The sequence below is a fragment of the Beta vulgaris genome, chromosome 6, assembly GCF_026745355.1.
Source record: "Beta vulgaris subsp. vulgaris cultivar EL10 chromosome 6, EL10.2, whole genome shotgun sequence".
Lineage (NCBI taxonomy): Eukaryota > Viridiplantae > Streptophyta > Magnoliopsida > Caryophyllales > Amaranthaceae > Beta > Beta vulgaris.
Window position 1 is genome coordinate 22,437,094 of NC_079207.1, and position 27,198 is coordinate 22,464,291.

A 27,198-nucleotide genomic window follows, 5' to 3' on the forward strand; every position below is an offset into this window, starting at 1 on the left:
GTTGTATGATATCTTATTATTTAGATTTTTTCCTTTTGTATTGTCCCCGTTTTTTCAAACGTCTCTTGATTCATCATTCAAAGACATCTACTATATTATAACTAATATGCTAAAAATTTAAAATCCTTTAAATGGGATGGTAAGGATAAAAAAATATAAATATTTTAGATTTTAGACCCGTGCTAATTGAAAGAAAAAAATTTCTTTTTATAAATTTAAGATTTTAGAATATTTTTCCTAAAATTATCTTGTGAATATTAGCTTGTGATTTAAAATTTTATAACCGTGCATGTATTGGAAATATTTTCAAACTGGCTTATGACCCATGTGTTCTATGGTTGACGTAGTTAATGTCATGGTGAATCATGTGATTTACGATTTCATTTTTAAAAGAAAAAGCTGATTAAATCTTTGCTCCGCCTACTTCTTTTTCTTAATGGCCTAGATAAAATCATAATTCAAACCACCGTCGACACTCAACCATACACCTGCTTCCGACAGTCCTACTCTCCCCCCTCCTTTCTTTCTTTCTCTCGCTCTCTCTCTTTTCCCTCATGCATCATCACTTTTCACCGCCTCAAGCCACTATGTTATCATTTTTATTTGCCTAAGTTAACAAATATTTTTTATTATGGTTTGAAGATTTTTGTTACTTATCGTTCTTGTAGAAAAAGAAGATAACATAGATTCTAAATGTTGTTTTTCATCCCTTTTAGTTTTATACTTATTTTATGGAATGAGAATGTAAAGAGAAAAAAGCAACAAAACATGAAATATTGATACATACATTTTCTAGAATGGGAAGATAATGAATCAACAAAATATGAATAATTCACCGAATAGTGCGGAGATTTATACAATTGTAATAGTTGAATCAATGCCTCACATATATAATATGATAGCCCGAATTTCAAGCAATTTTTATTTAGGCTAATTGCATTTTATGAGATTAATAATGTGATAATATATATCTTTTGAAATATTATGAAAAATACAAATTTATCTCTTAAATATAGATATTAGTTTTGCAATCATAGTCGTAATTATCTATGAAATGAGTTTTCTAAATTTGCTTAAAATTATTTTGGGTCTTAATGATCCACTTTTTAAGTATTTGAGCTTAATAAGACCATATTAGTAAACTACATCACTTCATTAAAGCCCAAACCCAATCCTGTTTTCGTTTACCGAATTCGGCCATTTGTTCTTTATTACTCTCATTCGTGTGTTGAGCCGTCAAAAGTATAAGCTTAAACCCTTCCACATTTCCTAAACAAGAGTAGAATTGCAAGTCTATCATTTATATTAATTACCTAAATCACCTACCAAAAGTGGTGGATCCAGGATTAGCAATGATCAAAACCTAAAATTACAACATTAAATTCAGGATTAATTAAAAAAAAAAAATTGTTGTGATGAAAATTTTAATCAATTTAATCTATCTATATATGATATACACGACTACAAAAAAAAATTCCTATATGATCCTGATTATTATTATACAGAAATATATTTTGGGAAGCCATTATCAAGTGTAAGGATTCAATATTATAGACGTAGATGTGCATATAGGTGAGGTAATATTGTTGAATATAATGCCAAACAGTTCAAGTTTTTCTAAAAAAAGGTGCACAAAAATCTTTTTGTTATAAATATTTTATGATATGATCAATACCTTATACGACATTATTAACAACCTTTTGTATTGATTATCCCCTCTAACTTTTGTACATTATGACCAATAGCGAAAAAACAAAATCATGAGAAACACCAAAAAAACATGATTAGCACAACGATTTGTACATACGATGTATTTGTGAAGCTCTAGAATTACTCGGTGAACATGAGTTTGCCACGTAGGATTTAGGATTTTACTTTAGATAATAATATAGGTCACAAAGAAGATTCATCTACTTTCTACCTAAATATAGGTTAAGGTTCAAAAATAAATATAATTATTTTATAACAAAAAGAAGATTCATCGACTATGTACCTAAATATATATTAGGGTCAAGGAATAACTATAATTATTTTAAAATAGCCCTAAATGTAAGAGTTCAATTTTGACACCCACCTTTATTTTTTTAATAAAAAACGTGTGAATCTACATGTTCATTTATCCTTTAGTAAATTATTTGAACCTAATTAATTGCCCAAAACATGATCTTATATATTTTAAATAATTTAGTAATTAGATATTTTGGCCTTCTGGATGTACTATGTGGTTTAATAATTCTTGTCAAATAGCCAAATTAAAATCAGGCAAATAATAATGTATTCAACATTATTTTGTACTTTAATTATTTAGAACATACATATAAATGTGCTTTATTTTGTATGTTATTGAAAACATACATAAAATAAATAACATAACAATATAAAATAACGCAACGAATGATAAGCAACCAAAATTTTGAAATTAATCAACCAAAAATATAAAATCATGAGAAACTCCAAAAAAACATGATAAGAACATTCTTTATTCCAATCAACAAAGGTTATAAGCATATCCTACATGTGCTTCAAGTATTTTAGAAATTTCTTTTGTCCTAACTTCATGTTTATTTTAAAAAAAAAACAGTTAAAAGTATTATGAAAACATTAAACGATTAAATCATGGATCTCTAAATAATCGAGTTCCTCAACATTTTTATTTAATAGAAAGCCAATTTGCTTGTCCCATAGTGTGACAGTTGTGGATCCACTCTTGTCCTTAATTGTAACCTTCAATGACATCTGTAGAAAATTTAGATACAAAAATATGCTAGTGCACACATTAGTAAGTTATAATAAACGTACATTAACTTGTAATATAGGTATGTTTACCATTTTTTTGTTGGCAAATTCTTATTGTGGCACATGTAGCAAATATTATGTGGCCCCACGTAATTTATTAATGTATTACAAAAAAATATGAATCAATCCATTTGATACTATCGATGTTAACATGCACTAATCGGCCAACGATTCGACAACATATTTCGTGCATTAATAGTATAAAATATTGTTATACATATTAAAGTATAATAAACATAATCAAAATAAAAAAGATATTATATTGGAATTGTTGTAAATTAAACTTGACATACATGGTTCATGTTAATAAATTTATTAATTGTTCTTCTCGTTGCATTAGATATCTTCAGTGTCATACTTAATGGGAATGTGCTTCTTTTTATCCAATTGACTTTGTGTCAGACAAAACCGCCAGTAAGAAACATGTTAAACTTAATTTAAAAGATAAGTAAATGTAAACATTTAAAAAAACTTGGATACATATTGTAAGTTCCTTAACAACACATCATTCTCATTGCTTTTTTACACCTTGGATTGCATGTTATAGTTGTAGCACTTCCACAATGTAATGAAGATATACCGAATGTTATAAAAATGTAGGGACATATAAAATAATGGGATCTTTAAAAATTATTTTCAACCAATTGACAAAAAAATTTACAACGAATATTAATAGTGATATACAATTACCATAATTCCTTGTGACAACTAATCCACAAATAAGGCAACTGATTGAATCTTTAAGGTTGTCCAATGCATTGGGACCAAATATAAAATGGCTTGAGATAGTCAACATAACTGCCATGCAATTAATTCATAGTACATGGAAATCATTATTTTACATTAAAAAAAAAAGAATAGATCCAATAAACATATTGTGATAAGTAAAAAAAATGTTACCTTGTAACAATTAGTACAATATTTTGTAGGTATGTCACTCCATCTTTGGCCAAGGTGATAGAATTCGCATATACAGTGATACCAATTATACCTAATATTAATAAAAATTAGGCTAAGTAATTATATTAATGCATTTAACATAAAATAATGATACCACTGATATTGTAATAGTTACTTACTTATAAGCATGTCTTCAACATCTGTAAGGTTGTTAATTTTGCAAAGGCTAATGACTCTTTTAGATGTAGGGAGTCTTTGATTGGTTGCTTTCATTTTTGAACTATAAAATAATTAGGATTTTATGTTTGACACTCTCCTTAAAAAATAAGGTGATATATATGGACTATGTAGTGGTGATTTATATTTGCATAAATCAAATAATTTTAATGGGTAGATTAAATTATAAATTTACCGAATTTAGGGAATTTTAATTGATGCATTAAAAAAAAATTTAGATTAAAGAGACAATTAAAAATAGCATTAAAATTTTACCAAACTTGGCAATGATCATGGAACTAATTAGGCATGATTTGGTTAGATTTGCACGACAATTATATGGTAAGTTCAATGCCCATAGCAACCATGTTGCCACTTGTCCAAGAAATACGTTGTGTTGACGTAACATAAAATTCATTTGCATTTGACATGTGGACGGAAGAGATGTGGACATGACACGTAGGCACATTTTTCTAGGTTTATATATATTATTAAAAGGGGTGCGAAAGAACGTCTACATGCCACGTGGCGCTCTCCCTAGAGAGTTTTAGTTCATGTAATCCATGTACATTATAAATTTTTTTAGAAATTGTATAGTATAGGATTTGATCCCAAGACCTCAAGTACATATACTAAAGTCTTAACCACTAAACTATGTTGTATTTAGTGTTATTATCATAAAGTGTTATATTAATAAATGAAATTTTTTCTTACCCGTAGCATAGCCCGGGCCTAATAACTAGTATATATCAAAAGGCGTTCTTGTAAAATTTTACGCCTCATGTGGAATCCTCTCTCTTACATTAGAACTTGGCTACATGTGCAATTAAACAACAGTAACCATGTCATCATGATTCTTAAAAAATATGTTGTTGACATTAACAATGTCATATCTGCAGCTCACAATATTTCAGTAGCCATGGATATTTTTCTCTCCAAGGTTTTCTCACCATTCATTCATTCATTTGTGTTACCTTTTACAAATAAAAGGCTGCCCTTATATAAGGCGCCACTACACTTACTTCTAGGTCACACACAGGTGCCTAGTCACCACATAATTCCTAAACCTGAATTAGCTAAAAGACAAAAGCAATAAATGCTGGCACAACAGCATAAAAGTACTGGAATATCAGTCTAGGAAAAGATCATGGAGCCAATACCATACATCCTATTTATGTAGAATACTAATCATTACTAAGAGATCATGCCAAGCAGTATTGTGCATCAATTTCATCACACCCCCTCAAGCTGTGAGTGAGGATTAGATTGAACTCCCAGCTTGGATAAAAGGAATTGATGCTGAGTAGTAGAGAGAAGCTTAGTGGATACATCTGCAATTTGCTCCTTGGTAGGCACATATGTAGGTTGTATGATCCCTTCATTGGTCTTGTCCCTGATGAAATGACAATCAATGTCCACATGCTTTGTCTTTTCATGATGGACAGGATTGGAGGCTATGGCTAAGGCTGCTTGATTGTCACAGTGCACCATAGTGTTCCCAATGTGTCTCATGCCAAGGTCAATTAAGAGCTGTTTGAGCCACATGACCTCACAAATGGTTAAGGCCATTGACCTATACTCTGCTTCAGCACTGCTCCCGGCTACAACTGATTGTCTTTTGGACTTCCAAGAGATAGGTGAGTTGCCAAGTAAGATACATAATCCAGAAGTTGATCTTCTAGTACTAGCACAGCCTCCCTAGTCACTATCACACCAAGCTGTCAGCTGAGCACTAGAATTGTTAGCAAGAAGAATACCCTGACTTGTAGAGCCTGCAAGGTATCTAAGCACCCTATTTGCTGCTTGCATATGAGCACTTGTAGGCTGGTGCATATACCTGCTGAGCACATGTACTGTAAATGTGATATCTGGCCTAGTGAGGCACAGGTATATGAGCTTCCCGACTAATTTCTGGTAGGGCTCAAAGTGAGGAAGGGGCACTCCTGTGTGAGTGTTAAGCTTTGTATGACTGTCCATGGGAAGTTTTACTGGTTTGCACTTTTCCATGGAATATTCTTTCAGCAAGTCTTGAACATATTTTCTTTGAGATAAGAAAATTCCTTGAGAGCAATGATCAACTTCTATCCCTAGGAAGTACATGAGGATTCCCATGTCTTTCATCTGAAAGTGATTACTAAGAAGCTGCTTGGTGTGTTGTATTGCTTCAATGTCATTGCTAGGTAGGATCAAATCATCAACATATACCAGTATAGGTATGAAGTTAGTGTGATCCTGTTTGCTAAAGAGAGAATAATCTGACTTTGATTGCACAAAACCATGCTCTTTCAATGCATTGCTCAGTTTGGCAAACCATTGCCTGGGAGCTTGCTTGAGTCCATACAAGGACTTATTTAGCTTGCACACTTTAGAGCTCTTCTCCATTTGCATCCATTCATCTCCTGTCAGCACTGTAAGCCTATGACCATGGCCCTTGTACCCAGGTGGCAGCTTCATGTACACATTTTGTTGCAAGTCACCATGCAAAAATGCATTTTTAACATCCATCTGATGTAAACCCTTCTATGGAAGCAACAACAAGAAGAGACCTTACAGTTGCCATTTTTGCAACTGGGGCAAAAGTTTGAGCATAGTCAATCCCATATCTCTGCCTATTGCCTAGGATCACAAGCCTAGATTTGTATCTGTTAATGCTCCCATCTGAGTTGTACTTGATTTTGTACAACCATTTGCTCCCAATAGCATGTTTTCCTTTAGGAAGGTCAGTTACAGTCCAGGTTTGGTTCTCTTCAAGTGCATCAAGCTCTTCATTCATAGCTCCCACCCACTTAGCATCTGTTATGGCTTCTCTAAAGGTGTTTGGTTCATGTTGGGTAAGAGTTTTGGTCATAAAGCATGAAAATTGAGGTGTGGTGGTAGTTTGAGTTGTTTGATGAATTTTGTGAGGTTGGTAGTTTTGAGTGAGGTTGGCTGTGACATAATCTTGGTGCCAGGTGGGAGGTTTATGGGTTCTAGTGGATCTCCTTACTTCCACACCCCCTGCAGCTCTCTTTTCTCCTGTGTCATTTTCTTCTGTTTCAATCTCTTCTCTCACATTTCCTTGCACTTCTTCTTCTTCTTCCAATGTTACACAGCAATGCTCTACAATGTTATCACTCTTTGGTTTATCATACACATGGAAAAGTTTATAGGGAAAGACAGTTTCATAGAACCTTACATCTCTGCTCACAAAGGTGCTATTGTTAGACAAGTTCAAGAGTTTGTACCCCTTTTGAGTATAAGGGTATCCAAGGAAAACACTTGGTACACCCCTAGCAGCAAACTTGTCCTTCACTCTAGATGGATTAGTAGCAAGAACTAAGCAGCCAAAATGTTTTAAATGATTATAAGTAGGAAGTGTGTCATAGAGTACCTCAAATGGTGTCTTGTGATGTAGAACACTGTTAGGCAGTCTGTTTGTAATATGTATAGCACACATAACACAATCTCCCCAGAATTGCAATGGAAGTCCACTTTGGAACCTTAGAGCTCTTGCCATCTCTAGAATGTTCCTGTGCTTCCTCTCTACCCTGCCATTTTGCTCAGGTCTATCTACACAGCTTGTTTGGTGAATGATTCCAAGGCTGGCAAAGAAGGGCTTACACTGTTTGTCATCAAACTCCAATGCATTGTCACTCCTGATGACCTTGACTTTCTTTTCAAACTGTGTCTGACCCATATGAACAAAGCTTTGTATGGCTTCGAATGCACTTGATTTTTTTTTTCAAAAGGTGCACCCATGTCACTCTACTATAGTCATCAACTATAGTAATGAAGTATCTCTGATTGTGCCTAGTTGGCACCTTGTATGGCCCCCAAATGTCTACATCGACCAGTTCAAAGGCTCTGGAGGCTCTTGATTTGCTTTGCTTATATGGAAGTTTAGTGAATCTTGCTAGGGGACAAGTAACACACACATCTGCCTGGTCATGCTTGAACCCAGTGAGTTCCTTGATCTTGTTCAGTTTCTGAAATGGTGCATGGCCTAATCTCCAATGCCACAGAGTTGTAGCAGGAACATTAGGCACATCAGTGATAGTGCCTGGGATTTTTACATGTGTCTCTGCACTCATTGCTGTTACACCTTCCTTCTTTTCACTCTGAGCTTTTGAATACTCACTGCTTCTTCTCCAAGCTTTCAGAATTTTATCCATAGGCTTGTTTATCAGGTAGTACAATCCATGTTCAGCTCTTCCTACTCCTTGCACATTTCCACTCTCTTTGTCTTGTATAATGCAGAATTCTGGATGGAAGTCTACTTTGCAATTTCCATCAGTTGTCAACTTTTGCACTTAAAGTAAATTGTGCTTGAAGGTGGGAATGTGGAGGACATTTTTAAGTTTCAAGGCATTTTGCAAATCTACTTCTCCAGTGTGAGAGATCACAGTTGTTTCTCCAGTAGGTAGGTTAATTCTTTGCTCCTTCTTCATTGTAGTGGGATTTTTAAGCAAACTCAGGCATCCTGTCAAGTGGTCAGATGCACCTGAGTCTATAATCCACTCAGTCTTGACTGAATCTTCCAAGTTGCAGCTCACCATCCCTGCATAGCTGTAGTCCATTTCTTCTTCTGTATCTGATCCTACAGCCTTGGATGGTGTGTGCAGCATTTTCATGAGTTGCTCAAGCTGTTGAGCAGTAATAGTGGCTCCACCAGCTATGCTTGAGGAGGCTGTCTCCACATTGCTCTTTACATGAGCAGCACTCCTGGCTCCTCTATTGTATCTTCCTCCTCTATTGTACCTACCTCCTCTTCCATTGTTCCATGGTTCCCTCAATCTTTCTTTCCCTTCTCTATGAGCCTTAGGGTGTTTGCTTGGATATCCTACAATCCTCCAGCATTTTTCTTTTACATGCCCTATTTTCCCACATTCACTGCAATTGAGCTCAGTACTTTTACTCAACATTGCAGTTGCATCACTCTCTTCCTTTACAGATTTTAATATTTACTTTTGACTCTCTTCCTGATGGAGATAACTACATGCCACATCCACAGATGGCAGTGGACTCATCATGAGAAGATGACTTCTCTGCACATTATAGGTTTCATCTAACCCATTCAAAAACTGAAATAACTTTTGCTCTTCTTGCTGTTCATTCAAGGCTGTGATAAAGGCATTAATTTCAGAGGTAAGGGTGGTTATAGGAGGTAGGCTACTTAGGGATTCAAGTTCCTCCCATAATCCTCTCATCTCAGTGTAGTAATCTGTTATACACTTTGCTCCTTGCTTAGTCTCATACACTTCTTTGCTCAACTTATACTTTCTTGACCCATTGGTCACAACATACCTTTTATCAAGTTGTTTCCATATTTCAGCAGAATTTGTTAAGAACATGATGGACTTTTTTATTGGTTCACTTACACTACCCAAGATCCATGATATAACCATATTATTGCACGTATCCCATGCTTCTTGTTTCACAGTGTCACTAGCATCTCTTCTCACAGTTCCAGTAACAAATCCAAGCTTTCTTTTAGAGGCAAGCCCTATTTCTAAGGATCTTTTCCAAGATCTATAGTTTCCTGATCCCTGAAGCTTTTCTACAATGATGGAACTACTTCCATCAGATGGATGAAGGTAGAGGGGATTACTACTGTCTATTCCAGGTGCCATGGTTTAGAAAAGACAAGAGTTTTAAGAGTTGCTAGTTAAAAAACATCAACTTGAAGAGAAAATGGAGAAAGGGATAACAGACAAGATTTAAACTTTAGGAAAATAAAAACTATATTTTTAGACTACTGATAAAGAGCTAGAATAAATCACCTTACTTTGAACTGTGGCTTAGATACCATGTTGACATTAACAATGTCATATCTGCAGCTCACAATATTTCAGTAGCCATGGATATTTTTCTCTCCAAGGTTTTCTCACCATTCATTCATTCATTTGTGTTACCTTTTACAGATAAAAGGCTGCCCTTATATAAGGCGCCACTACACTTACTTCTAGGTCACACACAGGTGCCTAGTCACCACATAATTCCTAGACCTGAATTAGCTAAAAGATAAAAGCAATAAAGGCTAGCACAGCAGCATAAAAGTACTGGAATATCAGTCTAGGAAAAGATCATGGAGCCAATACCATACATCCTATTTATGTAGAATACTAATCTTTACTAAGAGATCATGCCAAGCAGTATTGTGCATCAATTTCATCATATGTTGAGGTGTTGAATTAAACCCTCACCTCTTAGTAAGAATACTATACAATGACCATCTATCTAACATTTTTTATGATTCCTATACCCACGAAATGTCTTCTATGTCATGTAAAACGTTTTGTACAGTAGCGATCATCCCCTTCCTCCAGACATAAAGTTCGAGTATTATTTTCATTATTTGTTTTTTCTTTTGCAGCAATGCCCTTCCTTTATATCCTCTTTCCAAATTCGTCATGAATGTTGCACTCCTCTACATCTTTATTAATATACTCTTGATACAAATTATATATAAAAAGAGAGATAGACTGGAATTTTCAGACGATAGATTGGACCCGATCCAAAATATCCGATTTTCTAAGACTATTTTTCGATAAAAAAAATTAGGCACGAGCATCAAAATAAAGTTTTCAATAGTAGAACTAATTTGTACTAGCTAGCCCATCAATAGGCACGAGCATCAACATAAAGTTTTCGATAGTGATCAGGAAGTTAGCCAGTTAGAGTGTTAGGGGAAGGGAAAGGCCGCCCAAACTTCTTTTTTATAAAAAGAATCTATGAAGCCCAATTCTAATTATACAATTCAAGGCCTATCTACTATTCAATTATTAAATTTTTGGTTCCATTATTCTTCCTCAATCCGATACGATCTGAAAATCCAATTTTCCAAGACAAATCCATCCCGGATCTAATCCGAACATAGTCTAAGTCCATTCCGAATCGCTAATTTTGTTTAGATTGGATTGGATTTCAGTTTTTATCAGAATAACTTTAATCCCTAATAATTATCACACAATAGTTAATTGTGTGACAATATTCACACGTGTGATTGTAATTAAGACCAACCATTTCAACGCCATATTCATCAGCATCATTTCATCTTCTCCAACTCCATTTTCTCTCTCCTCTTCCATCCCAGTGTCCCTCTTCTCCTAATCCTTAATCTCCTCCTTCTCTTACAATCACTTCGCTGCCATTTTTCGACAGACTGTGTTTGTTCGACCAATCCCCCAATTGTAATAAGACGAAGACGTTGACGTTCCCAGGTACGCATCGACGTTATGATTGAGTCAACGATTAAACTACTGCCCAAAGAATAAGGAAGGTGTGGCTGCTATATTGTTTACTTCCGAGATCTGTTGAGATTGCACGGAGATCATGCAAAGCTACTTCCGAGATCTTAGGTGCACGTTGCAGTGGGTGTTATTGCTATTTAAGGGCACTAGAGTTACAAAGCAAATCATCACAAGTTTCATACACGAACATACGTACGATAGCCATCATTCCGAGATTATTCATACTTTAATTTATGTTTCCAGCAGCTTTCTTACTATCATTTGAAAAAGCAATTCTTGTACTTAGAACAAATAACTTATGATGTATTGATTGTCATTCACTCTAAGTGACGATTGCATATAGAAGATTGGTCGACGAACATCCACCCAAGGTTTTTTACCCACCTTCATTGGGGGTTTTTTCGCGTCAACACTTCTTTGTGTCATTCCCAGCGAATCCCTTTCATATTTGCATCAACATACATTGCATAAATTTGGTCATTGTCGTCCCCATATCGGATATCATCGCTTAGGCGAAAATCAGCATAACAATTTGGCGCCCACTGTGGGGCCACAACCAGATTAATCACTTTCTTCCAATTCCCTTAAGATGGCCGCACCAATGAACATTGACGAAATGCAGAAGCTCTATGATAAAATGAAGGCAGAGATGGCCGAAACAAAAAAGTTCAATGAACAACTGTCCTTTGACTTATCGTCATTGCATGTAAAGATTCAACAGTTACAAGAAAATTTGGTTTCGACGAAAGCGTCCAAAACCCAATGTCGCTTCAGTGCAGACGACATTCCCGTCATGCGCCCCCCCACTTATTTCGGGAGCGTAGAGTCAAAAGACGACGAGGGTTTCCTAGACGAAGGCCTCTTTAACGATCAAAACGGATGTAACCTTAAGAATACCCCCATGCACAGAGATGAAAATCCAATAAAGAAGCGATGATACTTATCGAGAAATAGAATCGGCGCTTGATGTAGCTCATGTCTGAGTTCCTCGGGGCACCCACGCACAACGTCGTTGAGCCTCAAGACGACTATGCAGCATCACCGTTCGTAGAATAGATTTCCAAGGTATCGCTCGGGAAGAAGCTTAATATTCTTGTCCTTACTGCCATATACGATGGATCAACCGATCCCATTGAGCACGTTGCTTAGTACAAGCAAAGAATGTGGCAGGCGTCCATCCCGTGGCATCTTGTTGAAACGTGCATGTGCAAGTCTTTTGGGGCTACCTTGACCGGGCCGACTCTCAAATGGCTCGGATCCCTCAAGCTTGGAACCATCAGTAATTTCTCAACCTTGGTCAATAAGTCTTATGATAAATTCAAAGGTAGTCGTAGTCTGGATAAGCCGACGAGCGACCTTTATGGCATTATCCAAGAATAAGGAGAACCAGTTAGCGATTATTATAATCACTTTAATAAATAGATGATTAACATTGAAGATCTTGACACTAAGAGAAATATTGAATGTTTCACGAAAGGTTTCATCATTCGGTTGAAGCTATACAATCGTCTCACAAAGTACCCGTGTTCCACGTTTGAAGAAGTTAAATCAAGGGTGTTGGCTCAGATGCGCTTGGAGGGAGACGACGCTATCCTTAATACCATCTCCAATCGCAATGTGTCGAAAAGCACGAGCGATCACAAGGCCTTCCTCCCCAAGAAGAACAATTGGCGGAATCATCCATACGGTCGCCCTAATCAGGTACACAATATTAATGATGTGGTTGAAAATGCAGGTACTGAGGTTAAGGCGGATCAACCATCGTATACCCTGCCATTAGATCCTATGGGTTCTCCGTGGATGTCGGAGGTGTCGTCAACGCGTTAACAAAGATCGGAGCTCCTGTCCATTGTCCTAGAAAGAACGATCACCCAAACGCTCAAAAAGACCAGACTAAGTGGTTTCAGTTCCACCTTGATCATGATCATAAGAAGGAAGAATGGATCGCACTCCGAAGGGAAGTCGCGTTCATGCTGAACAAAAGACACCTCCAAGATCTCCTTAGCGACAAGGGGAAGGCTTCCTTCAATAAAAATCCTTCCAAGTCAAATCCGCCTGCGTCCTCTGCTTATGTCAAGGTAATAAATGTAATCTCTAGTTGTTCAAATGTCTGTGGACTAACGTATTCAGCAACCAAGAGGGTAGCTAGAGAGGGATCCCCCTCGTCCACTATTCCTAAATCTTGCTGGTTAGATGACGAGCACAAGTTAGAGGCGATGTCTATCACTTTCGACAATAATGATGTGTGCGAAAGGAGCACCACGATGGACTGGTCATATCTTTGACCGCCAGCAATTGCCTGCTAAGACGAGTGCTGGTCGATGGCGAAAGTTCAGCCAACACCATTTTCAAAAATGCGCTGGAAGGTATGGATCTTTATGACCGGGATATAACGAAAAAATCTACTGTCAGAGTCGGCTTTAGCGGCAATGCGCACCAGATCGTCAGCTTTGCCAAAGGCGTTAACCTGTCATCAAGATTCAATGTCGTGAACTGCCCTTCTACCTATAACGTCATCCTAAGCACGCCTTGGATCCAAAAAATGAAAGCCTTTCCATTAACAAATCATCAGACGCTCAAGTTCCCCACCAAATAGGGCGTCCAAGAGATCAAGGGAAAACAAAAAGCTGCCAAAGAGTGCTACAGCTCGTTGCTAAATCCTGCCAAGGCGTTCATCTAGCAATTAATAAGCGGATCAGCGCCTGACGCGCCAGATGTGCATAATGTAGATGAAGCGGCGCTCGATCCAGCTTTTCCTGATCGTGTCGTTAGCATTGGAGCGACTTTGTTGCCATAACTCCGTAACCAGGTAATCGATTTCCTAAAGACTAACCAGGATTTTTTTGCTTGGTCCCATGAAGATATGACAAGTTTAAGTCCAAAAGTTATTCCTCATAAGTTGAACGTCGATCTGGAGCATAAACCAATCAAGCTCATATAACGTAAATTCACTCCAAAATGCGATCAAATTCTAAACGACAAAGTGCAAAAGTAGATTGACACAGGTAAGGTACGCGAAGTTAAATGTCCTGATTGGATGGCTAATGATGTCATTGTTAGCAAAAAGAATGGCAAGTGGAGGGTTTGCATCGCCTTCACAATCCTCAACAAGGCATGTCCTAAGGACCCGTTCCCACTTCCCCATATAGACGCAATGGTCGACGCAAAAGTAGGTCACGAGCTCCTAACGTTCATGGACGCGTACTCCAGTTATAATCAAATCCTTATGCATCCTGACGATCAGGAAGATACAACATTTTTCACCGACAAAAGGTATTTATTGTTATAAGGTTATGCCTTTACAAAAAAGCAAGTTCAACATATCAGTACCTCGTCAACCATATGTTCAAGAATCAACTATGCAACACCATGGAGGTATACATTGACGAAATGCTGGTGAAATATAAGCAAGCGAGCGACCATATCCAACATCTCTCTGAGGTGTTCGACGTCCTCCAAAAGTACGGTATGAATCTTAACCGACTAAGTGTACGTTTGGGTTTCTGCAGGTAGATTCTTAGGCTACATCTTGACACACCGAGGAATCGTGGCGAATCATGAAAAGATCAAGAGGTTGATCAACATCCAATCCCCCAAAAAGGTCAAAGAAGTACAAAATTGACCGAACGCGTCGCTGCGCTTAATCCTTTCATATCCAGATCGTCTGAAAAGTGCCAGCTGTTCTATGACATGCTGCACCAAAACAAAGGGCTCGACTGGTCGCCAAAACTTGAGGACGCTCTACAAGCACTCAAGCAGTATTTCGCTTCTCCCCCTTTATTGTCCAAACCAAGCGATGGAGAAAAGCTCCAGCTGTATTTAGCCATCATGAACACCTCAGTCAGTGACGTTTTGACGCGAGAAGCGAAGAGCAATCAACTCCCCAATTATTATGTCAGTAAGTCTTTATTAGACGTAGAGACCAGGTGTTCTTCTTTTGAAAAACGTGTACCAGCCTTAGTCAATCCTGTTAAAAAATTCCATACTTTAAAACTCATACTGTCGTCATGACTAACTTACCCATAAAAGTGTTTTGCGTAGACCCGAATTGACAGGTCGCATGGGTAAATGGGCCATTGCGCTCAGTGGTTACGATATCAAGGCCTGCCAAGAACAACAATTAAGTCGTAAGCCTGGTTGATTTTCCGGCAGACTTACCAAAGTTAGAGAAGATCACAGAAGACCAAGTTGCTCTGATCAATCACGTCAACCATGACGCTTGGATTTTGTTTATTGACGGATCTTCTAATTTTCCTGGTGCGGGTCTTGACGTTGTGCTAACGTCGCCACAAGGGGACAAGATACTGCAAGCCATATGTTGCGATTCAAATCAACCAATAACGAAGCTGATATGAGGTGTTGATCACAGGAATGACCCTAGCAAGCGACTTGAGGGAAAAAGCGTTAAAGATTTATAGCGATTCATTGCTAATAGTCAGTCAACTCAAAGGCGAATTTGGCGCTAAGAATTCTAAAATGACGCTCTACTTGGAAGTCGCACAAGGTATAAGTAAAATTTTTGAACCAGTTTGATATAATGCAAATAACAAGAGGTCAGTTCACGCAAGCAGATGCGTTACCGAACCTAGGATCGTCCCTGAGAGCTGTGTCATTCACCTCTGTCCCTATCATCCATCTTACAACACCAGCAATAAGTAAATGCAAAAACGTTATAGACATCATCTCAGCAATTGGCAACAACGACGATGACCAGACAAATGACGATGATGATTTAGCAACGAATGACGTCGAGCAAACAGACAACAACGTCGACACAACCAATGATGATATCCCTGCAAACGACGAGGTAAGTGTTAGTTGGACGAAACCTTTTTAAGACTATTTAACTAACGATGTACTCCCAACCGACAAAGTAGAAGCACGACAAATTCGCTTCACAACATTTAGATACGTCACCATCCAAGGAGTAATATTCAAAAAGTCCGCCGCTGGACCTTATTTGCGTTGCTTAGAAAAGCATCAATGATAACAATTTTTGCAAGATCTTCATGAAGGGACATGTGGAAACCATTCTGGAGGACACAACCTATCCAACATATCGTTAAGAAATGTAATTATTAGCCAACAATGAAGCAAGATGCCATTAGGTATGTCATAAGATGTGACAGTTGTCAGCGACATGCAGGTATGACGCACAATCCTTGTGAAATTTTACATACTTATTTAACTCCTTGGCGTTTCATGAAATTGGGAATGTACATAGTTGTTAAACTACCTCCAGCCCCATGACATAAGGTCTTTATGTTGGCACTAATACTTTTCTAAGTGGATAGAAGTAGATTCCTTACAACAAGTACGCAATAAGGAGGTAATTTATTTTATACATACTAACATTATTTGCAGGTCTGGTATTCCATCAGAAATTATATGTGACGATGGGTTGCAATTTATCAGCGATAAAGCTAATGGACAAGCTGAGTCCAGCAAAAAAACTTTCATAGACATACTGAAGAAGCGTCTCACTGCTAAGAAAGGAAAATGGGCAGAAGTGTTGTCAGCTATCTTGTGGGAAATCGCACGATGCCATGCACTGCGACTAGACAAACACCTGGGAGGCAGTGTTACCAGCGGAGGTAAGTATTCCAACTGCCAGGTATGGTCTAATCATGGAGTAGCATAATCGCCACGAATTGATCAACGACCTAGAGAAATTCCGAGATGCTGTGTTGATACGCATGGTAACACAACAACAGATTATAGGAAGAAGTTTTAACAAAAACGTACAAGCCAAGTCATTCATTGAAGGCAACTGGGTGTTAAGGAAGGCCTTCCATAACACACAAGAGCCCAACGCAGGTAAGATAGGTTCAAAATGGGAAGGTCCGTACCAAATCAGCAAGGTTGTTGGCAATGGCGCTTACCAGCTAGTCCGACACGACGACACCATGGTCCCACATAGTTGGAACGCTGTCCATCTCAAAAGATATTTCTTCTAGCTAAGTGCTAAGTTACATATTTTTTGTTGTGTATTCAACAAGTAATGAACATGTCATCATAGAGTCGTTAAAACATCAACGACTGAACATTATTGTGTGTTTCATTTTACAAGATTTTTCATACTTTTCTATAGGATCGCGACGTTTATACAATCAACCAATAGTTATTTTTGAACAATAAGTCAACTAGAACGACAAAGCATTCCAAACAATGCCAATAAAGTTACTACAACACCCTGCGTTGTTATGAACGTCATAAGGCTTCAACGTCATTCACAAAAGTTCAGTAGCATTGTAAATGTTCGACATGTTCACGACAAGTAAGTAAATGTGTAACACCCCTAATTTTCTCTCTTTTGGAAGCATATATTTTAATATAAAACACTTCAAAAACTTTAGAGTATTACTGCCACGTGATTACGTTAAAGGCTTTAATACTAAATGCTTACTGAACTTTAACTAATGCAGCGGAATAACTGAACTAACTTCTCTTTATTGAAATAACTTTATTGTACAACTATATAACAATGGAAATAAAGAAAATAAAACAACAACTTCTTGACTAATTATGATTCTTCCATATGAAGTATGCATCATATCAACCTGTAAATTCTTCTCGCCAAAATAGGGTCATTATAGGGACAAAGCCATAAAATAAAACAAAAAGCGTGTCAGTAAAAATATTGAGTACATGTATATGCGGAATATTAAACACTTTATTTAATTAAACATTGAAATATTTAATTTCGAAAAGTATTTCTTGGATACTAGTAATAATTGTATAATATAAAGTATATATACAACTTTCAAAATCATTTTTCCTTGCCTATGTACCTTTCCTAAAATTGTGCACACCCCAAGTTTAGTATTCCTTATCGAGTCTAGTACGAGAGGTTACTACCTTGTCCACATGACTTATGAAAAAAGTACATTCGTAAATAATATAATGGCTACTGTTCTTGCTCATAAATAACAAGTTGTTGCCTGGGTATATAATATTAATAGCTACTATTCTTGCTAGCTAATAAATAACAAGTCGTTGCCTCTTTATAATTGCGATCATAAAAGATCATATATCTAATATAAGTCCTTCTGAAATAATCCTCTTTTAAAAAGAATAATACTATTTATAAATTTAGTCATATAAAGACATGAATAAAATAACTCTCTCAAGGGGTAACCTTTGAAAAAGAATAATAGTTCAAAAACACTCCCTTTTTAAATATTTAAAAATACATTTAAAAATTAAACTCCTTGTAAATTATATGAATATAGATTCCAAAATCAAACTTTATAATAATATTGAACTAAAGACCCGATTCAAGTGCATAATAAAATTAATAATCATTCAAACATGTTCTTACTGAACACATGTAGTTCATAATAAAACTTATAAAAACATGGACTTCTATTGAAAATATTTTCCTAAAAACATGATACTAAGGATAAAAAAATAATTATTAAAGATCTACATATACATGCACCTTGAAAATTAATAACCCCTAAGGGACAAGAGAAATGATAGGCTAAGAAAGAGAGAGTTTAAACTTGAGAAAAGAGATTTATTTCTCAAATTTGGTGTGAAGAATATGATAGGTGGAGACCCCTATTTATACTAGTTGGATAGGTAGAATCAAAATAGGACTAGAAAAATAAAAGATGAATTTAGGGAAAAAGATAAATTAATCTAGCTAAGATCAGACTAATATTTATGATTATCCAACGAAGTTTTGGAAAAGATATAAATTATAACGGTAATACTCTCAAGTTTCTCAAGTGTTTATATTAAAATATATGCTTCCAAAAGAGAGAAATTTGGGGGTTATACAAAATGTGTTTTGTGCATATTCAATTTTTTTTTTCCGTAAATGTAAGAAAGTATATTACCAAAACAATAGAGAGCCAACAGGCTTAAATACAACCTAAGCCAGCTTAGTACAACACACTAGCTGGTCATAACGATCACAACTAGAATCAATCACAAATCAAGCCTAATCAGATATATTCAACTCCTAAGACCAAAGGAATTATCCTGCAAGATCAGTCACCCAATTCTTTACATCATCAGGCCAAGAATCTTTCATCTTTATTATAGCTCTACCAACAACCTCCTGTTTTATACATTTCACCACTGTATCAGGATGAATAACTGCATTCTCCCACAGAGAGTGGTTTCTTGCTATCCAAATGTGATAAACAGTAGATGCAAGGGCAGTGCAACAAATTTGTTGTTCTTTTCTACTTCTGTGTCTTCTACCCCGCTTTTTCCAGGTAGTATATAAATACTCATCATTTCGCACTCTTATCTGCACTCGGATCATAATATTGGTACACATAATCCTGCTGAAATGGCATCTAAAAAAGAGATGCATACAACTATCTGTACCACTATCACATAGCAAACAAGACACATCATTGCAGACTCCAGCAGCCTTGAGCCTTTCTGTTGTCCTGACTTTTCCCAAAGCTATAAGCCAGCTCATAAATGCATCTTTTGGAACATTAAACCTATTCCACGCCCAATGATGCCAACCAACAACCTCATATTGACCTTTTAGCCATTGGTACCCCTCCTTGGCAGTGTACTTCTTACTGTCATTCCTCCACGAGTTGCTGTTGTAGCCTATTTTAAACACATCCTTAGCCTTGCACACACCTTTCCAAATCTAAATCGCCTTTGGGGGAGCATTATACTTCCACCAATTTTGCTCCCTTATATAGATACTATGAATCCACTTGATCCGTAAAACATCATCCTTTTGAGCTACTTGCCAAACTAATTTGCCCATATCAACCATATTCCAAGCAATACAATTTCTAATGCTAGTCATTTATTCTTCTTAGGCATTGTTATGGCTGAATTTTTTGACAGGATGACATTGACGCGACGAAGCGATGATTCGATGACGTAGAACCACTTGACGTAAAGACACAGAAGATGTAGACCGAAGACACAGTGGAGGATGCAAGATCAAGAGCAGTGCATTAAATGAGTAACGGTCCGGCTAAATAAGGAAGGAGTTTAACAAGCCATAAATTCAGTCGTTGAGGAGCGTGAGTCAAGACGTTGGAGCATAAGTGAAGGAGATCACCGTGATTTAAGCACAAAAATAAATGTAATAATGAGTAGATTTATTTTTGTATTCGTTGGGAAAAAGCCAAAGAAAAGACAAGGCATATAAAAGAGAGAGAGAGGTCATTGTCATGTTTTTTACGTAACATTGTGAGAAAGACATTAGAGTGAACTAAGCATTCTTGTAAACGATGATCAGTCACGAAGAAAGATAGTGAACTATATTAGTTTGGTGGATCTCCAACCACCCGCGGTTTTTTACCCATCTTCATTGGGGTTTTCCGCGTCACCATTTTTGTGTTTCATCCCCTTTGACTCCCCTTTGCATTCTTTTGTCGCATCGACTTTAACATCATCTGGTTGACACGTCCCACAAACTTCAATTTCATCATAAGTGATAAATGTTAGCATAAACAATTTGGCGTCTACCGCGGGGAAAACCATACCATCTACTATTCAAAATCCGTCAAATGGGAGAAACACCTAACCTCGAGGAAATGCGAAGGCAGTACGAGCAAATGAGAGCAGAGATGCTCGAAATAAAGCAAGTTAACGAACATCTAACTACCGACTTTACGACATCGCATGAGAGGATCCAGAAGTTGCAAGAGGAGTTAGCATTGTCCAGGTCCTCGAAAACCCGGCGTCGAGAAAATATGAACGACATCCCTTTTATGGGGAATCTCCATGAGTATGACGAAGAGCCCGAGGACGAAGAGCCCTGGAACAATGAAGAGAACGACCAAGGTGGAGGAGAAGCGAATCTTATGACAAAGCGCATGGCTCAAATCGAAAAGCAAAACAAGCGCTTGATGAAGCTCATGTCCCAGCTCCCCGGAGCCCCAACTCCAGGCATCGTGGAACACCCCGACGGCTACGCAGAGTCACCCTTCTTTGATAGGATCTCAAGGGTCGTGCTCCCTAAGAAGCTCAACCTGCCTACCTTAGCTACGACCTATGACGGTTCAACCGATCCAGGCGAGCACGTCGCGCAATACAAACAACGGATGTGGCAAGCGTCAATTCCCTGGCATTTGGTAGAGGCATGCATATGCAAGTCGTTTGGAGCTACGCTCACCGGTCCCGCTCTCAAGTGGTTGGGATCTCTCAAGCCAGGAAGCATTGGCAATTTCTCCACCCTCGTCAATAAGTTCTATGAGAAGTTTGAAGGCAGTCGCAGCCTGGAAAAGCAAACGAGTGAACTATATGGCGTCGTGCAGGGATCCAAAGAATCCGTTCGCGATTATTATAATCGCTTTAAAAAAGAAATGATTAGCATTAAAGATCTTGATACTAAGACTGCTATTGAATATTTCAGGAAATGATTAATCTTGCGATCGAAGCTATACAATCGTCTGACGAAGTATCCGTGCCAGACGTTCGAGGAAGTCAAGTCCCGAGCATTAGCACAGATGAGGTTAGAGGAAGACGATGCCATCCTCAATACCATATCCACCCAACGCGCACCAGATACTCCCGCTGATCGGAAGGCCTTTGTCCCTAAGAAGAGCAACTGGCGAAGTCACCCTTATAGCCGTTCAAACCAGGTAAACAATGTTACCAACGTTGTGGAAAGTGCAGGTAACAGCGCAAGGACGGAGTCACCAACCTTCCATGCTCTAGACTCCTACGGATTTTTCGTTGACGTCGGAGGCGTCGTGAATGCCTTATCTAAAATCGGAGCGTCAGTTCGTTGGCCGAAGAAGAGCGACCGTCCGGAAGCGTAAAAAGATCACTCAAAATGGTGTCAGTTCCATCATGACCATGGTCATAAGACGGAGGAGTGCATTGCGTTGCGACGAGAAGTTGCGTTCATGCTCAATAAGGGGCATCTTAAGGACCTCTTAAGCGACAAAGGGAAAGCGTCCTTTGGAAGAAATACTGCGGAGTCCGACCCTCCTATGTCGCCTACACATGTAAAGGTAATTAACGTCATCTCTGTGGATCTGATGTATGTGGACTAACGTATCCCGCAGCCAAAAGGCTAGCAAGAGAGGGTACCCCCTCGTCCGCCGTTTATAAATCTTGCAGGTCAGCTGAGGAGCGCAAGCTCGAAGCGATGGCGATAACCTTTGACGATGACGGCGTCTGCGACGTGGAGCATCATGACGGATTAGGTTTCAGTAGGTTTCAGTGGAGAGGCTCAACATACTGTCGGAGAGATCACACTGCCAACGCTAGCCAAAGGCGTCAACCTCCCAACCAGGTTCAACGTTGTGGACTGCCCGTCACCGTACAATATCATTCTCGGTACCCCATGGATACATAAGATGAAGGCTCTCCCTTCAACCTATCATCAGTCGCTGAAGTTTCCTACCAAATGGGGCGTCCAAGAAATAAAGGGCGAGCAGAAGTCTGCAAGGGAATGCTATATATAGTTCGTCACTCAAACCCCCAAAAGCGGCTATCTAGCAATTAAAGGACGGGTCAGCGTCAGTGATGCTCGATCTATCCATCCGCGATCGCGTCGTTCGAATCGGAGCGGCATTGTCGCAAGAGATACGAGGTCAGTTAGTCGACTTTTTGAAAGCTAACCAAGATTGTTTTGCTTGGTCCCATGAAGACATGACAGGAATCAGTCCTGACGTCATCACGCATAAACTCAACGTCGACCCGCTCACAAACCTGTAAAGCAGAAAAGACGCAAGTTCGCTCCTGAAAGGAACCAAGTCATCAATGATGAGGTCCAGAAACTGATCGATACCGGAAAGATCTGCGAAGTAAAGTATCCAGATTGGTTAGCCAACGTCGTGGTGGTCAGCAAAAAGAACGGGAAGGGGAGAGTCTGCATCGACTTCACAGATCTAAACAAAGCATGTCCCAAGGATCCATTTCAAATCCAAGCAAGCAGGCGATCACATTCAGCATCTGTCGGAGGCTTTCGACGTACTACGAAGGTATGGCATGAAATTAAATCCTACTAAATGCACCTTTGGAGTGTCCCGCAGGAAAATTTCTAGGGTACGTCGTGATGCAACGAGGAATTGAAGCCAGCCAAGACCAAATAGAAGCCATCGTCAACATTCAGTCCCCACGAAGCGTTAAGGAAGTGCAAAAGTTGACTGGTCGCGTAGCTGCCTTGAATCATTTCATATCCTGGTCATCTGAGAAGTATCACCTATTTTATGACGTCCTGAGAAAGAACAAGGGCTGCGAATGGACGCAACAACATGAAGATGCACTGCAAAAACTTAAAAGCTACTTAGCATCGCTGCCATTATTATCAAAGCCAAATATCGGGGAAACGTTGCAGCTCTATCTTGCGGTAAGTAACGTGTCCGTCAGCGCTGTCCTGGCGCGGGAAGCGGAGTGCCAGCAGCTACCAATCTACTATGTCAGTAAGTCTCTGCTAGACGCGGAGACCAGTTATTCTTCGCTAGAAAAGCTCATTTTAGCCATAGTCGTAGCTGTTAAAAAGCTTAGGCACTATTTCGAAACACATACTGTTGTCGTTATGACTAATTATCCTGTCAAGTCTATCTTGCGACACCCAGAATTGACAGGTCACATGAGCAAGTGGGCGATAACACTTAGCACGTACGACATCCAGTTTCATCCAAGAACCGCTGTCAAGTCACAAGCTTTCGCAGATTTTGTGGCAGACTTTAGCCCAGAGCTAGAAAAGCTCGCAGACGACGAAGTCGCAAGGATTAATCAAGTGAACGACGACTCCTGGATATTGTTTGTTGATGGATCTTCTAATTTTCGTGGTGCAGGTCTAGGCATTGTCTAAAGTCCCACAAGGGGGCAAGATAGTACGAGCCATTTGCTGTGAATTTAGACGACAAATACGAAGCGAGTACGAGGCGCTCATAGCGGAATGACGTTAGCAGAAGACATGGGAGCGAAAGCATTGAAAGTTTCAGCGATTCATGTTGATAGTCAGCCAAGTCAAAGGCGAATTCGCAGCAAAAGACTCTAATATGGCCATGTATTTAGAAATAGCTCAGAGTAAAAGTAAAGTGTTTAATTCATTTGACATTTTGCAGATACCTAGGGACCAATATACAAGAGCGGATGCATTGGCCAACCTCGGATCTTCTTTAAGGGACGTTTTGTTTAGCTCCGTCCCTATTGTTTATTTGACAAACCCTGCTATATCTAGGAGTATCGGGGACGCTGTCGCAACGACGACCGATCAGCCTCAAGACAATCACGGGGTCGTCAATAATGTTGATAATCCCACACGAGAAAGCGGCCCTGACGACGAGGAAGTAAGTGTCAGTTGGACAAAACCATTTTATGATTTCCTTGCTAATGATGTACTCCCAACAGATAAGGCGGAAGCACGCAAGTTCGATTCAAGGCGTCGCGATACGTACTCATTCAAGGAGTACTGTTCAAAAAGTCGCGCAGGCCCCTACCTACGCTGTTTGAGAAGGAGCAATGGGGGCAAGTCCTAAAGGACATGCATGATGGCATTTGTGGAAATCATTCAAGAGGACGCAACTTGTCCAACAGAGTATTGCGCATGGGCGACTATTGGCCAACAATGAGGAAGACGCAATAAGGTATGTCGCCAAATGTGATAGTTGTCAACGACATGCAGGTATGACGCACAAACCCTGTGAACTTTTGCATCCTACTCTCACACCTTGGCCTTTCATGAAGTGGGGCATGGACATAGTTGGTAAATTACCTCCAGCCCCAGGTCAGAAGGTCTTTATGTTGGCACTAACTGACTACTTTTCTAAGTGGATTGAAGCAGGTTCTTTTCAACAGGTACGCGATAAGGAAGTGATTTCCTTTATATACACTAACATCATTTGCAGGTTTGGCGTCCCGTCCGAGATAGTATGCGACAATGGGTCACAGTTCATCAGCGATGAGACAAGACGCTTCTGCGATGAATGGGGCATAGCGTTGCTAACGTCAACGCCAAGATACCCGCAAGCCAATGGATAGGCTGAGTCTAGCAACAAAACGATCATTGACTCTTTGAAGAAGCGGCTCGCAGCCAAGAAAGGTAAATGGGCGGAGGCGTTGCCTTCCATCTTATGGGCTAACCGCACGACACCGCGCACCGCTACCGGACAAACTCCGTTCTCACTAGTCTATGGTTGCGAGGTTGTCCTGCCTTCGGAGGTGAGCGTCCCAACTACGAGATGCAGCCTAGCGACGGAGCGACAAAACAGCAATGAGTTGATAAACGACCTAGATACCATTGAGGAGTTGCACGACGCAGCGTTGGTGCACATGGCGGCTCAGCAGCAAATAGTAGCGAGGAGCTTTAACAAAAACGTCCAAGCCAAGTCTTTCGTCGAAGGAGATTGGGTCCTAAGGAAAGTATTCCAGAACACACAAGAGGCTAACGCTGGTAAGCTAGGTCAGAAGTGGGAAGGACCATATCAAATCAGTAAAGTAGTAGGCCATGGAGCCTACCAATTGGTCCGACGTGACGGAAGCTCCGTACCTCGTAGCTGGAATGCCACACACCTTAAACGATACTACTTTTAAAGCTAAGTGATAAGCTTTGTTTCCCCAGTTTTTTTTAAAAAAAAAAAGAAAAAAAAAAAGAACATGTTGGTAATGCTATTATATCTGGGTCGCTAGGTGTTAGCGACCATAGTATTCTCTCACTGGGTACTTGTTGAGTTGCAGGCAAATTGTCCCCATTCAACCCATTAACGTCCCGACGATTTTCACAAGGCACCAGGTAGACTTGCATCTTGCCACCATAAAAAGTGTTTTGGTCTACTACTGCCTCAACTGACGTTACGACAAGGGCACATCCATTTTAAAGTGATAACTACCGATGACATTTCAGCCATCTCCCTGACGAATACATGTAAGTTTTATGTATTTCCTATGTGTATTCAAAAAATCGTTTAGCCCAAACGGTACGTTTGAGCGAGCAGTAATGACTTTTATTAAGTCCAAACGCTACGTCTGAACAACCAAAGATGGCTCATTAAACGCCTGACCATCCTTTAGGAACGTCAGAATAACGACCGAAACACATGCATGCAATATAATACAAAGACATAAGGACAATTTTGCCAAAGGTAAAAGCATCAACGACATCAAAAGCATCAACGTAATGGTCACCCCCGTAGGTGACCCAAAAAGAAAAAGTTTGGAACGATAAACAGTTATGGCCACCCCCATGGGTGACCCAAAAGTATAATACAAACAGTCACTCCCTTGAGTGACTAAAAACATAGTTTGATTAAAAGTTTAAACGATAGAGGCATGACGTAAGGGACTAAGAAATTAAACGTCAGGGATCTTCTCAGCTTCCTTCTCTTTTGATGCTTCAGCTGGGAAGACAGTGGCTGGGGCTTCCTTCTCAGTCTCAGGATCAGGTATCACATCTGACGCTATGAACCTAGCACAAGACGGGGCGTTTTCATCAACCTTTGATGAAGAATCCGCCGTCGCTGCTAAGTCCTCCTCATCCATAAGATCTTTCATTGACCCCATGAATTGGATGTATAGGTCAATGTCCTTTTGCGGCGTCCATGATGCTGTCTTCTTCATCAGAAACTGGTGCATCAGCTTGGCCCTAACCCTTATTGTCACTTCAGCCTCGAGCATGTCCAGCTCGTTCTTCTGTGCGTCAATGGTAGCCTGGAGTGCCATGATCTCCTCACGTGAAGACTCTTCAAGCCTAGCCGCCCTCTGCCTGATCTCTTCCAACTCCTCTCCATTCTTCTTCAGAGTGTCCCCCATCTCCTTCATAGTCTTCTTGCAAGACTCCACTTCAGCGTCTTTGGACTTTGCGTCCATTTCAGCCTTCTCCATTCTCTGTTTCATGGTCAGATGACCCTTTAGCAGAGATGAAATTTCCCTCTTAGCCATCAGGAGATGTTGAGAGGACTGCAAAGAAAAGATACGATGCGTGTCATTCGGAGAGTCGTAAGTCACTATTATAAATCGCATATTAGTGTCGCAAAGGAAAAACAAACTTCCATACCTGAAATAGAAGTTCTAGCCCGTCTGACATCATGCGAGGAAGAGTATGGTCCTTGATCCTCTCCATGGCGCTGGGAAAAAGGAACCTGTCAGCCTTGGGGCATATGGACCT

The 27,198-nt window shown here is 39.2% G+C and overlaps 1 protein-coding gene across 1 annotated transcript; it reads right to left on the reverse strand.

Annotated features, from left to right (window-relative positions):
• Nucleotides 1–19,125: 19,125 nt before the first annotated feature.
• On the reverse strand, nucleotides 19,126–19,929 carry LOC125498818 (uncharacterized). Its single transcript, XM_048647107.1, has 2 exons — nucleotides 19,824–19,929; nucleotides 19,126–19,721 (listed from the first exon to the last, which is right to left on the reverse strand). Exons 1-2 carry the CDS (start codon nucleotides 19,927–19,929, stop codon nucleotides 19,126–19,128), a joined length of 702 nt encoding a protein of 233 aa, XP_048503064.1.
• Nucleotides 19,930–27,198: the final 7,269 nt, after the last annotated feature.

Excerpts from the sequence above, each read along its gene's own strand:
- LOC125498818 (XM_048647107.1), bottom strand. The coding sequence starts at position 19,929 with ATGACTAGCATTAGAAATTGTATTGCTTGGAATATGGTTGATATGGGC. Across the intron at positions 19,722-19,823 it reads ACGGATCAAGTGGATTCATA|GCTACAACAGCAACTCGTGG; the intron begins GTATCTATATAA and ends TGTTTAAAATAG.